Source organism: Nomascus leucogenys, chromosome 9 (assembly GCF_006542625.1).
Source record: "Nomascus leucogenys isolate Asia chromosome 9, Asia_NLE_v1, whole genome shotgun sequence".
Taxonomy (NCBI): domain Eukaryota; kingdom Metazoa; phylum Chordata; class Mammalia; order Primates; family Hylobatidae; genus Nomascus; species Nomascus leucogenys.
Genome location: NC_044389.1, coordinates 31,894,351 through 31,908,829, shown reverse-complemented (window position 1 = coordinate 31,908,829; position 14,479 = coordinate 31,894,351). Strand labels below are relative to the sequence as shown.

General features: G+C 43.5%; 1 protein-coding gene across 1 annotated transcript in view; it reads right to left on the bottom strand.

Annotated features, from left to right (window-relative positions):
• The window catches only part of NMNAT2 (nicotinamide nucleotide adenylyltransferase 2), a 178,393-nt gene extending 165,131 nt beyond the window's left edge, over nt 1-13,262 (bottom strand). The window contains exon 1 of the mRNA XM_003264439.4: nt 12,952-13,262. Coding sequence (XP_003264487.1) covers nt 12,952-13,036 — 85 coding nt within the window. The 5' untranslated portion in view covers nt 13,037-13,262. The remainder of the gene's footprint in view (nt 1-12,951) is intronic.
• Nucleotides 13,263-14,479: the final 1,217 nt, after the last annotated feature.

Here is a 14,479-nt window from a genome sequence, read left to right as displayed (position 1 = left end):
ACTTGAGCAACAAGGGCATTCCAGTGAAGCACAGTAAAATCTAGATCCTAGGCAAGAACAACCTATCAGGGGAGTGAATTTTTTGCTTATTTGTTGTTATTTTGGTGGGTTGTACAGCAATAAAATTTCTCACTTGTGTATTTCATCAACAGATATACTTTATACAATGTACAATGGGTCCATTTCAGAAAATAATAAAATCGTGGCTGGGCATGGTGGCACACCCCTGTAATCTCAGCACTTTGGGAGGCTGAGGCAGGCAGATCACCTGAGGTCAGGAGTTCAAGACCAGCTGGGCCAACATGGTGAAATCCTGTCTCTACAAAAATAATACCAAAAAAAAAAATTAGCCGGGCATGATGGCAGATGCCTGTAGTCCCAGCTACTCTGGAGGCTGAGGCATGAGAATCTCTTTAACCTGGGAGGTGGAGGTTGCAGTGAGCTGAGACAGAGCCACTGCACTCCAGCCTGGGCGGCAGATGGAGACTCTGTCTCAAAAAATAAAAATAAATAAAAAGTAAATAAATAAAATCATGAAAAGAAAGAAAAAGAAAAAATCCTCTTCATTTCAAAGAGTGATACAGAAATAATAACTTTAAAATGTTTAGATAAAATCACAATGGCAGCTCCCTACTGAATTGCTAACAAAGGGATCATTGACATTTGGGATGCAGGTCCAACATCTGCCATGTACTCCTTTGCCCATCACCTTTCGAGGCCCACTAAAAAAAATGCTGGGTCAGATCTGAACCCCTTGGCACTGCCCCCCTCCCAATCTGTTTTCTGGCTCTCTCATCTGTCCTTCCCTGTGCCCATCTGCACTCTAGCAAGTTCCCTAGGAATTCCTTAATGTGCCATGCTGTTGAGGCTTCCATACATATCCTGCTCTCTTCCCAGAATGCCATTCTCTCTTTCTCTCTTTTTTTTTAATTTCCTTTTTTTTTTAATTTCCTTTTTTTTTTTTTTTAAGAGATGAAGTCTTGCTTTGTGGCCCAGGCTGGTCTTGAACTTCTGGGCTCAAGGGATCCCCCCATCTCAGCCTCCCAAGTAGCTGGGACTACAGGCACATGCCAACACACCCAGCTAATTTTTTAAATTTTTGTAGAGATGGGGTCTCATTATAAAGCCCAGGCTGGTCTCCAAATCCTGGGCTCAAGCAATCCTCCCATCTTGGCCTCCCAAAGTGCTGGGATTACAGGTGTAAGCCACCACGCCCAGCCAAGAATGCCTTTCTCTATTCTGTCCACTGGGCAGCTTCAACTTTCAAGCTCAAACTCTCACTAACACCTGCTCTAATGGCCCATCTACCATGTCCAGAGTGGTAACTTCCTCCATGTTCCCACTTTACCTCATTCTCTCCTCTTTTGTAACACTTTTCACCTCAACTGCTTTGTTTAGTTTGTTATCTCCTCTAGAGATCATCAACAGCCATAGAGCCCTCCTGACTCTATCATTCCTGCCAGTAAGTCTACCATAGACTTGAGATGAGGAATCTAACATCTCACTCATTACTCATTCAATAAACTTTTTTTTTTTTTTTTAGATGGAGTCTCACTCTGTCACCCAGACTGGAGTGCAGTGGTGCGATCTCAGCTCACTGCAACCTCCACCTCTGACCGTCCCACCTCAGCCTCCTGAGTAGCTAGGATTACAGGCATGCATCACCACGCCTGGCAAATTTTTTGGAATTTTTAGTAGAGACAGGGTTTCCCCATGTTGCAGACTGGTCTGAAACTCCTGACCTCAAGTGATCTGCCTGCTTCAGCCTCCCAAAGTGCTGGGATTACAGGTGTGAGCCACCGCGCCTGGCCTCAACAAACGTTTAATGAGCACTCACTGTGTGCCAGGCACTGTCCTAGGAGCCTGAGATACATTAGTGAGCAGAGTAAACAAAGATCTCTGCTCTTAAGGAGCTCTAGCTGGGGAGACAGGCAATGAATATTAAGCATAAGAAAACAAGAAATAACATGCTTTGTTTAAAGGTGATAAGCACGAAGGGGAAAAGATGTAAGTAGAGCAGAACAAGAGGGACTGGGAGTGTGTGAGGTGCAATTTTAAATTATGTGATCAGGGGAGTAGGATCTGCCAAGTGGACAATGAGGAGAAGGTTACATTTGAGTAAAGAATTGGAGGAGGGGAGCGAATGAGACATGGGCTAGGTGGGGAAGGGCATTCCCGGCAGAGGGAACATTCAGCACAAAGACTCTAAGACCAAAGCAAGGATGTTCCGTGGGGTTAGCTAAGAATGAAGTGGAAGGGATGCATTAGGGTGGAGGTGGGGGCAGGGTGACTGATCATGGTGGCCTGTAGGCCATGATGATGACTTTGACTTTGATTGAGTGAGATATGGAGCTATGGAGGACTTGGAGCAAAGGAGCAACATGATCTGACTTAGATTTGGCTTACATTTTGAAAGGATCACTCTGTTTTTTTGTTTGTTTTGTTTGTTTGTTTGTTTGTTTATTGAGACGGAGTCTTGCTCTGTCGCCGAGGCTGGAGTGCAGTGGTGCAATCTTGGCTCACTGCAACCTCTGCCTCTCGGGTTCAAGTGATTCTCCTGCCTCAGCCTCCCGAATAGCTGGGACTACAGGCATGTGCCATCACGCCTGGCTAATTTTTTGTATTTTTAGTAGAGATGGGATTTCACCTTGTTAGCCAGGATGGTCTCGATCTCCTGACCTCATGATCCACCTGCCTCGGCCTCCCAAAGTGCTGGGATTACAGGTGTGAGCCATCATGCCTGGCTGAAAGGATCACTCTGATTATTTGTTAAGAAATGAGTGTTGCAACCAAGAGTGGAAGCAGAGAGACCAGTTAAGAAGCTATTGCAATTATTCAAATGAAAGATAACAGTGGCTTGCACCAGGGATGTAGATGGAGAGAGGTGGTTGGTCTTAGTTACATTTTGAAGATAAAGAGATTCTAAAACATTTGGACATAAATAGTGTGTCCAAAACCGGGAATAATTAAACATTAGTCCAAGGTTTTTGGCCTAAGAAACTGGAACAAGAATAAAACTATAAGCATTTAGTCTTATCTAGGGAATATGCTTTACTATCTCTCCTACTGCCTGGTAAATATTAAATGAGGTCAATATGTTGCAGCATGTCTACTCATGTGGAGGCAATTTAATGTAGGAGAAAAAACAGAAAAATAATGCTATTTAGCTGCCATCACTTCCAGGGGTTAGCCTCAGAGTCTTGCTCCCTTGCTATTTCCTCCTCTTAACCTCTTATTGCCACGATTATAAGAATTTTCCTGGCTAGCTCACTTGTATAATGCTAAAGAGAATTACGCATTAAATTTAATGAAAAATAGCTTAATGGCAGTATGGTTTAAAGAAGCTCAAATAAAGTGGCTTCATGATTAGGATGATAATGGGGAAGATGATGATACTGGTAGTGGTCATATTATTTGCCTTTGCTGCAGAGTTTACAAATCATGGAGACACTGGAAGATGTAAAGGGAGGAGGGAGCCAATACCAGGAGGATGGCCTTGGTCACACCACGTAAGCCACTGAAAGATCTTTTTAAGCTAAAAGACTTCTGAGGCTAGCTGCCAAACTGTCCAAAAAAAGCAAACGTGTTCCATGCAATTGAGTGTTTATAATTGGAAGATCTCTGGCAGTGGAAAACTTCCCTCCTTGTAAACTGATGCTGCATTTAAATATACTGAGATATGGAACATATCCCTAAATAAAGTTATGTAATTCTCTCTAAAATGAACTTCTATATCTCAGGTCTTAGTCTGTAACATCGAATCCTAAAGAATTACTTCAAATGCCTTTGTCTAACCAAAATTTTGTGTATTGAATATGTTTTAAAAACATTTTTAAGACAAGGTCTTGCTCTGTTGCCCAGGATGGAGCGCAGTGCTGCGATAATGGCTGACTACAACCTTGAACATCTGGGCTCAAGCAATTCTCCTGCCTTAGACTTCAAAGCACTGGGATTATAGTCATGTGCTACCACACCCTGCCTGAAGAAAATATTTTTGCGTTCCTTTGTGTAGTTAGGATCTTTTTGAGCAATTCAGGATGATCCAAAAACCAAGAGTGAACAAGAACTTACTAGAAAGTGTATTTCACAGCATCATTAAATATTAACTAAACAACCACCACATTCAGAACACTGTACTGGTGGCCAAGAGGACAACTATATTGAAAAATTAAGACATGAATTTTTTGAAAGAAACACTTTCAAAACCGGATTTTCATTATCTCTTCCAGTCATGCCTGGATTACTTTTAAACTATTGCCTATCAAAAGAAAAATAACAAAATAAATATATTATCTGTCTACTTTTTCATTTTCCTTTTGTGTCTGTGAATATCTTCGAAACAGAGAGGTTCAATCTTGAATGTTGGCAGGTTATGCTTTTTAGTTTGCCTCCACACTTTAGGCTGTTCATTTGATTGATCTAAAATTGGAAACGTATGTAGAAATGTTTCTCTGAGACCCACAACATTTCAAAGGATATTCCTACTAAGTAATAATCAAATGATTTGAGAAATAATTGAATTACCTTAATTCTGATAGTTCTAAGCAGAAAGGCTTAGAAATATAGAATAGGGTCAAGCAAAACAAAAAGACAAGAGAAACCAAAATAAGTATTTCAAGACTCTTAGGACATCAGCTCTGTTTTTCATTATACCCTATTGCTTATTTTGGAATAAATTCTAGATAGGAGATTTGCCTCTCATGGTTAGGTTGTTTTCATATGAGGCTCAGTCAGTGCAGCAGAAAAAAGTAAATTGAGTCAACAGTTTGTGTGAACACAAATGTCTACATTTTCTTTTTCAGCCCATTATTCTTGTGTCATAAGCAGACACTGCTCCTGCTAGTGAAACCACCTTGAGTGATCCATGAGTTACCACTTGTGTACCTTCAACTTACCAACAAATTAGGTAGGATTCCCAAGCATCTACATTTTTTTTTTTTTTGAGATGGTGTCTTGCTCTATTGCCCAGGCTGGAGTGCAGTGGCAAGATCTCAGCTGACTGCAACCTCTGCCTCCCAGATTCAAGCAATTCTCCTGCCTCAGCCTCCTGAGTAGCTGGGATTACAGGTGCCCACCACCACCCCTGGCTAATTTTTGTATTTTTAGTAGAGACGGAGTTTCACCATGTTGGCCAGGCTGGTCTTGAATTCCTAACCTCATGATCTGTCCGCCTCGACCTCCCAAAGTGCTGGGACTACAGGCAGGAGCTGCTGCACCTGGCTACTTTTTTTTTTTTTTTTTGGAGACAGGGTCTCACTTTGTTGCCCAGGCTGGAGTGCGGTGGTGCCAACATGACTGATTGCAGCCTTTACCTCCTTGGGCTCACGATCCTTTCATGTCAGCCTCCCATCGCTCAAGCGATCCTTCCACCTCAGCCTCCCATGCAGCTAGGACTACGGGCACGTGCCACGATGCCCGGCTAATTTTTATATTTTTAGTAGAGATGGGGTTTCACCATGTTGCCCAGGCTGGTCTCAAACTGCTGGGCTCAAGTGATCCACCGGCCTCAGCCTCCCAAAGTGTTGAGATTATAGGCATAAGCCACCATGCCCAACCCCAAGCATCTACTTAAGTGTAATGTCACAGCCATCATCAGAGTGGTGGGCAAGTCAAAAGTAGTTTTGTGAACTACTCTCAGTTATTCCCAATTTTACAGCCTCAACATTAAAAAAGAGTCAAATTTAGGATATTGATTCTCTTCCATTTTCTAATTTTTTTTTAAAAAGCAGCAAACCTTTCTTTTAGCATTTTATTTCCAAACTGTTAATAAATTTAATATCTTTCTTGCATAAAGAAATTTTAACAATCTCACTGGAATCTATTGGGAGCTTTCATTATAAGACTCAGATATCCCAGGTCACAAAGAAACTTTGAATTTAGGTATTCTGTCACATCAGTGCTTGGTTAGAACACATTACCAAAATTTTAAAGTAAGAAATATGAATCTTTACTTTCCCCACCAACCCCAAACCTGCTTCTCCTCCAGCGTTTTCTATTCATCCACCTTGGACAGAAACCTACAAATTACCCTCGACTACTTCACCATCACACACTCATCACATCACCAAATGAAGATCTCTCTCTCTCTCTCTCTCTCTCTTTTTTTTTGAGATGTAGTCTCACTCTGTCACCCAGGCTGGAGTGAAGTGGCGCAATCTCAGCTCACTGCAACCTCCGCCTCCCAGGTTAAAGTGATTCTCCTGCCTCAGCCTCCCAAGTAGCTGGTACTACAAGTGCGTACTGCCACGCCCGGCTAATTTTTTGTATTTTTAGTAGAGAAAGGGTTTCACCGTGTTAGCCAGGATGGTCTCAATCTCCTGACCTCGTGATCTGCCCGCCTCGGCCTCTCAAAGTGCTGCGGTTACAGGCGTGAGCCACCACACCCAGCCAAACGAAGATCTCTTTTACCTCCTAAATAACCTTCAGATACACTCGTTCTCCATCCCCGAAACCACCAGCCTGGGCCAGGTGACCATCTTCTTTGGGTTGAATCCTGTATTGCTGAAATACATGCCTAACTGGTCACCACATTCTTGCCCTTCACCAATCTACACTCAACATTTAATTAAATCATAATTTAAAGATATGGCTATGTTACCCCTTTACTTTAAAAACAATGCAATGTCTTCTCATTGTAATTGGGATAAAATCTAAAGTCTTTAACGTGACTTAGGAGCCTTCATAATTGTTCAGACATTCAACTACCTCTCTCTAGTCTCACGTCTCACTCCCCTTCTCCTTGAGCCTTCCTGAATTTTCCTTGTTCTATTATTCTATGTCTCTGTCTCTTCACCCTAGCCTTTGCACATGGCTGATTCCTCTGCCTGGAACAAGGTTCTACACATTCATTTAAAAAATCTATTCAACAACTATTATGGCGATCTACTGTATGCTAGGTACTAGGTAATATATCAGTGATGACGTCAGGCATTATTTCTGTCTTCAAAAAGCTTAAGGTCTACCATGGGAAACAGCCATAAAACATATGAGATGAGATTTATGGCCTGGAAAGCATAAGGTGTTGTGGGAACAAATGTCAGGGTAGCCAGAATTAATTTAGGCATCATTGGAGGTTCCCTGAGAAACTATCACTGAAGCTAAATTCTGAAGAATGAATAGGTGTTAGCTGAGGTAACAGAAGAGTGGGAAGAAAGGAGGAAATTGGGGGAGTTATGAAAGCCCATTCCAATGACAAAGTTACATGAAAAATATAAGAGTATTCAGAAAAGAAAGACCTTTTTGGTTAGACACGGCTATCTTTGTTGGATATATTTTGTTGGTGGCCTGTGTTGCCAAGGAAAAATATTTGTAAGGTTCTCATGACCCTTTGTTGACAGCTAAGTTCAAATGGCTTCTTCTTTCACAGGTGCTATTGCAATTATAAGGGAATAAAAAAGAAGCATCATGAATGAGAGAGTCTAGATATCAAGAAAGTGGTTCTATACTGATTTTTGCTGATGAATTTGACCCAATGACTTATACATGTACCTCTGCCTTATCAGTTGTAAAAGGTGATACTATTATTCCGTTTACCTTAAAGGGTAGGATCAAATTAGATAGTGGTACAAAGGAAAAGAGTACCACATCTGCTTAATAACGTTTTTAATATAAGAATTTCAATCATATTCAACAGCTTCTTGATTTATAGCAGTTCTATATATATTAGTAGCAACTCAAATTCATTTTTCTTATAGTTTCTAGCTGTGGCAGCAGGGGCTGCATCCCCAATTCTGCAACAAGTAGAAGGCCCTCTTCATTACCCTTTAAGAAGAACAAAATTGGATTATGTCTCTTCAAATTATCCAGTTCAAAGCAAAAAAAAAAATTTTTGATAGAAAAACTGGAAAATCCAATTATTTTACAATTATCAAAAAGCAGGATATAGCTGGATGCAGTGGCTCACATCTATAACCCCAGTTACTTGAGAGCTGATGTGGGAGGATTGGTTGAGGTCAGGAGTTGGAGACCAGCCTCAGCAAAATAGCAAGACCCTGTCTCTAAAAGAATTTTTTTTTAATTAACCACCAGGGCGTGCCCATGGTGCCTGTAGTCCTAACTACACAGGAGGCTGAGGTGAAAGGTCCGCTTGAGCCCAGAAAGAGAATTGAATTTGGTCATTTCTGGCTGTCACAGCCACCATGCCCTCCTGTTTTTGGTCACATTCTCCTGGATGCTGGTGGAGGGACCACTGCTGGAGAGCAAGGTGGTGGCTGTGAGCATGCACCCAGCCTAAGCATGCGACTCTACTATGCCACAGGCTGGGGTACTTGGAAAATGATTATAGTAGATCTTGTACCATTTGAGTTATCAGTATTGTGGATCTTTTCGAAGAAATATGATTTTTCAAAAGAAATATTAATTTTCTTTCTTTTTTTTTTTTTGAGACGGAGTCTTGCTCTGTCGCCCAGGCTGGAGTACAGTGGCACGATCTCGGCTGACTGCAAGCTCCGCCTCCCGGGTTCATGCCATTCTCCTGCCTCAGCCTCCTGAGTAGCTGGGACTACAGGCGCCCGCAACCACGCCCGGCTAATTTTTTTGTATTTTTAGTAGAGATGGGGTTTCACCCTGTTAGCCAGAATGGTCTCCATCTCCTGACCTCGTGATCCGCCCACCTCGGCCTCCCAAAGTGCTGGGATTACAGGCGTGAGCCACCGCGCCCGGCCTAGAAATATTAATTTTCAAAAATAGCAGCTGCCATAAGTTTCCAATTCCAATTGTTCTCACTGAAGCTTATTTCAGAAAGCTCTCCCTGGTATTAACCACCCGACCTGAATGACTGACTCCTTGCAACCTGGTCATCCCTCTCTGTCAGGCATCAGACCTCTGACTGGCTTAAAAGGAGGAAAGATGTTAGACTTTGGTAATTTTTGGAGACAATATCAGAGCGCAGTGAAAAGATAATAGTTTTTGGAGTCAGATCTGGATTTAAACTGCAGCTAGCAGAAACAGGAGTTTGAGGCTGCAGGAAGCCATGATCCTGCTGCAAGACCCTATATCTACAAATTAAAATAGAAAAAATACAAAAAATAGCTAGAAATATTTCTGCTGTGATGAAAGTCCCCAATTCCTCTGTTTTTGTTTACATAGCCAAATTAATCTGAGCTGTTCTTTCTTACTTTTCTATTTAAACTTGCTCTCTGACTTCCCAGTGGTAGATTTATTGACAAATATAGCTATAAATGTAAAGAAAGCTACATTAAATTTTAATCTCTACATACTTAAAAACTAAGCAGTTACATTTTTTAAAACTTCCAATTCCACATTATCTTCTAATGTAATGAGGCAGACCCATGAGATATGACATCATTCATTTATGAGTTTACTTTGCCAAAAACTTTTACTCATCCCTGAAAACATTTTAGTTACAGTTGAATATACAAGTGTCAAATATCTCTCACAAATACTATTTTTTCCTGTATGTTTCTATAGTTTCAAATAGGAGAAATAATATCAACTTCCCTTTCAGAGTAAAAGAAAAGCTCATTCTAAAAAATTTTACAAATATTGAGAATTGTACAAGTGCTACTTTACGAAGATGAAGATTGAGTCTTTACTTTTGAATGCCACTTCTCTTTTTGTTTATAGCCTTTCTCTTTTTGTTTATAGCCTTTCTCTTTTTCCTTTGGTAAGAAATTGAATTTCAAGATATAGGAGCTCTATTTAAAGTGCCTAATTTCAAAGTCCTGTTTGTGTCTGTTTTTTTTTTTAAAAAAAATTTATTACAAATTTCAGTCACCTTAAAGAAAGCTTGAAAAAAATATTTTTAAGGCAGAGTCTGGCTGTATTACCTAGAATAGAGTGCAGTGCGCTATCTCGGCATACTGCAACCTCTGCCTCCCAGGATCCCACCTCAACCATCCTCCCATCTCAGCCTCCAGAGTAGCTGGGACTACAGGCATGCAGCACCATACCTGGCTAATTTTTGTATTTTTTGTAGAGATGGGGTTTCACCATGTTGCCCAGTCTGGTCTCAAACTCCTAAGCTCATGTGTTATGTCCATCTTCGCCTCCCAAAGTGCTGGGATTGTAGGAGTGAGCCACCATGCCTGGCCAAAAGTTTGATAATTTAGTTGTATTAATTATTTCCGTGTTGTCAGGGAGAAAATTTTTAAAGCAATTTAAAAGGAGGAAATAGTTCATAAATAACTGGTTTCTTTAGAGATGAGACAAAGATCTTAAGGAAATGCACATATATGAATCTCACTTAGTTGATGGCCAGTTTAATTCTGTTAGTTTATGGTTCATGAAAATAGAGTGTTCATGGAATTATGCAGTCAGAATATGAGTGGGCACTTCCTCCAGCCTTTGTTGCAGTATGAAGGCCTCTGCAAGAGGAATCAGGAACATGAGGCTCAAGTCTCAGTGCCACCCATTCTCCATGTGTGTTCATAGGTCACTTGGCTTCTGTCAGTTTCTCATTTGTAAAATAAAGGTAATAATGTCTTTCTTATAAGGTTGTTAATAAGAATAAGTAACATAACATAGATGAAAAGGCTTTGTTAACCAGAACTGCTCTACAAAAATAAATTATAAAATTTATCCAGAGCTCAAAGATTCCAATAAGACATTCTACCAAAAATAGTTTAATGTGTATTTTGTGTTCTTATTGTTGCTTCATTTTCACCTGTTTATGTGCTAAATTCTTCATTAGGTAATAAACTCCTTAAAGCCATAGTGAGTGAATATATCATATCCTTTTTTTGTATTACTCTCTGAATTATACTTTAACGGACATGCAAAGGACTTTGTTCACATTCTGCCCTGGTCCTCAGTTCTTATACTAAGTAAATAATAGCTACTGCCAAAAGTCTCCTTTCACCTTTCTATATCTAAACCCTTCCACTGCAACTCAGGTCTATTTCCACATAGTCTATCCTTGAAGCTCATGGAGAATTGGCAGGTCAGCATTCGCTTAACAAAAGCCTTTATTATTGTTAACAAAGAATCTTCAGCTACAAGACAGAATCTTTGGCTCTCAATCCAAATCTGTTTCTCTTGTAATCTAAAACAACTGGGATTTCCTAGCTTCGGGAAGAAAGAAGCAGTACCCGCTGGGTCACCAAAGATTATTAGAGCCACAGAGTTTCATCCCCAGCCCAATGGCTCTTCCCTACTCCTCCTTTCTCTTGGTTCCAAAGGAAAACCCATCATTGCCTGGTCGAGGGAGAGGAGTAAAGCACATCAACATAAAGTGCTAGAGGACATATGGACAGACAGGAAAAGAAGGAAAGGGATGAAGACACCAGCATCAAAGGAAAGTGAAAGTGGAGTGTTCTTAGGGCACTGATATTCCTTAGAAGACTGATGAGATGCTCTTGTCTACCCTGATGCTTGAACAGAAGTCCTTATTTAACAGGCAAGTTGGCATTGGTTCTTAATAAAAGACTTTTAAAAGCTGAAGGAATGGTGAAGAAGGGATGGCTATCTCTCAGCCTCCCTCCTTCTATCGTGTAGATATGCCTACCCGATTTGCCCTCTGCTCAAAGTAGTTCTATATTCTTTCCATGAGGTTTTTAACAAGCGAGCCCAGTTCAGCGCACCTTTTAAGTTTAAAGATGAATATTTTTAGCCTATGCCACCTCGCCCTGTCTTTACCGCTGTGGTGTGGTTTTCACTAAACCTCCCTAGGAGGGCTCGCGCAGTCCTCAGGCTCCGGATAAACACGTGTGCCTGCATCCAGCTCCGGCGCGCCCTGCATTTCAGCACCGCCGCCTCTGGAGAGCGCCTTGCTGGCGGGCCAGGTCAGGGCCTCCCACCCGCTCTCTCATCCATCCCAGCCCACTCGCTCTTCCCTACTCCTCGCTTCTCTCAGTTTCAAGAAAAAGCACCCCCAACTTCTAACTTCTCAATTCCTGCTTCTAAAGTGACCTCCGCGTCCCCCTTTCTGTGTCTAAACGCTCATGCCCCGCGCCTTTGAGTCCTACGAGCAGCTGCGAAGCCGCGTGGTTTCCCACCGGTGGCGCGAGACCTCCAATAGGCATCGATCGATCACCTTTTCCCTACCGCTGCTGGACCCCGAACCAGCCAGCCAGATGCCCCCGCTCGCTCTCTCTGACTCCACGCCCCAAAGCTTCTAAGAAACAAACGCGCGATGATGAGCCCCCTCCCCCCAACACGCACACGCATATACTCACACAGTCATTCGCACATTCATACACACACTAGACGCCTCAAGCCTTCCGAGTGCCATCGCCACCCTGGGCAGAGCCTCAGCCAACTTGAGCCCCGATCCTTCGGCTCCGGCTCGCTCAGGGCCTCCCGCAGCCTCCGCCCGGCCCTCTCCCCGTCCTAGGCAGCCGGTCCCTGAGGCCGAACCTAGGCGGAAAAGGGCCCCCTCCCTATTCACTCAGCATCCACCTCGCGCGGGCAATACACGGCCCACAATTCCCAAACACTCGTCCCTGGGCCTCCCAGAATCACCATCCAAATCCGAAATTAATCTTGAAGCCCCAACCCGTCACTGGTGTGTTGGGCGCAAGTGTGTTTGCGAATCCGAGACACATACATGATTTAACTCCTTCGAGCTTTCGGCCCATCCTAAACAACCAGCACGTTATCTCCATCCCCCTCCTCCCCTACTCGGCGCCCCAACCTCTGCCCTCATCCTGGTCCTCGCCAGCCTGGTAGCCGAACCACCGCACCGCCGCACTCCGGTTCTGGTATCTTGAACCCCTGCCCAGCCCCAAATGATACTCGTCTCTAGTCCCCTCCCATCCCCCACCTTTGGCCCCCTGCGAGCCAGGTCTGGCCCCGGCAAGTGACGCCTCGGAAACACAGACTGCGTCCCCTCTCCTGAGTCCAAAATAAAGGGGCCGACCTCCACCAGCTGGATGAGCCGGCGCACCCCTCCGAAGGGGCACACGCCTTCCCGTTCGAGCGCCCTGGAAAACACAGGTGCCTGGGAAAGGAGAGGAGCGGAAGCGGCTTCCAGAGGTGGGCGGGAGGACTCACCAAACATCTGAATGTGCCCTTTGGTGATGGGATTGAAGCTGCCGCAGGCGAGCAAGATAACGTGGGTCTTGGTGGTCTCGGTCATGGTGCAGGTGGGTCCTTCGCGGTGGTCTAGGGGTTGCCTCTCTTTTTGTGTCTCGTTGTGTCTGCAGAGGGAGAAAGGAAGGCGAGGCTCCGGCGGTGGATGCTGTGGACTCCAAGGAGCCGCTCCAGACGCAAACCGCGTCACTCTCCGCCTCCCCTTAACGCTTGCAGCTCCGGCTAGATCCGAGACTGCTTTTGTATTGCTCTGCTCTCTTCTCTCCTCGGTCTCTCTCTTTTCGTTCTAGCTTCCTTCGCATCTCTCGTCCTGGTGCCCCACCCCATCCTGTCTATCGCCCCCAGCCCACTTCGCTCCATCACTGTCTTCCTTAGAGTTTATCCAGAAGGCAAGACGTGGTATCCGAGCTCAGAACCAAGAGCCCACAGCATGGTGTGAGCTCTTTCTGCCTCTTGCCTCATCTTGATTCAGTTTTCCTCCTCACTCTAACATTTTTCTGCCACCCCCCACTTTCTCTAACATCTCCAAGTTAAAAAATGTTTGATCTTAAGGTATTTTTTCTTTCTCTCTTCCTCAAAATTTTAAGTGAGAAATGACCATTTTTTACTTCAGTAATATTCATTTCTGCTTTTCCTTTTTCCCTTATCTGATGATTCCAAACTCTTGAGTTGAGTCCAAATCTTGATCTGCTGGCTGCAGAGAGATAGGAGTGATCTGAACCCTTCCTCTGCTATATTGATCCTTTTTGTGGGGGAAGCAATGCTCTCCGTTTGAGAGAACATGAAGGGGGCAGAGTTACTAAAACTGTATTAGAAAATTATGGGGATCCGCCGGGTGCGGTGGCTCATGCCTGTAATCACTTTGGGAGGCTGAGGCGGGCGGATCACGAGGTCAGGAGTTCGAGACCAGCCTGGCCAGCACAGCGAAACCCCGTCTGTACTAAAAAACAAATACAAAAACTAGCCAGGCATGGTGGTGCGTGCTTGTAATCCCAGCTACTCAGGAGGCTGAGGCAGGAGAATTGCTTGAACCCGGGAGGCAGAGGTTGCAGTGAGCGGAGATTGCGCCACTGCACTCCAGCCTGGGCGACAGAGTGAGAATCCATCTCGAAACAAAAAAAAGAAAAGAAAAAAGAAAATGATGGGGGTCCTCCATAAGCTACCAAAGTTGAGACAAAGACTTATCATTTAACAAGTGTTTCTTGAGAGCTCACTATGTGTCAAGTATTGCTATAAACCCTGCTGGTGAAGCAAAGTCACTGTCTTCATTTTGTTGGAGGAAGATAGACAATAAATATTAGATGGGAATTGTGCAATGCACAGTAAGTGAATGCAATTTACTCTCTGACAGAGCAGAGAGTGAGTGGAGAAGAGAGGACGAATCAAGTAGTCTGAGAAGGCCTCTCTGGGGAGGTGACATTTCAGTGAGACCTGAGCGACAGGAGTAGTTGCTAGCTCACATATTCAGGGACAGGGAAGGGCTTACTGT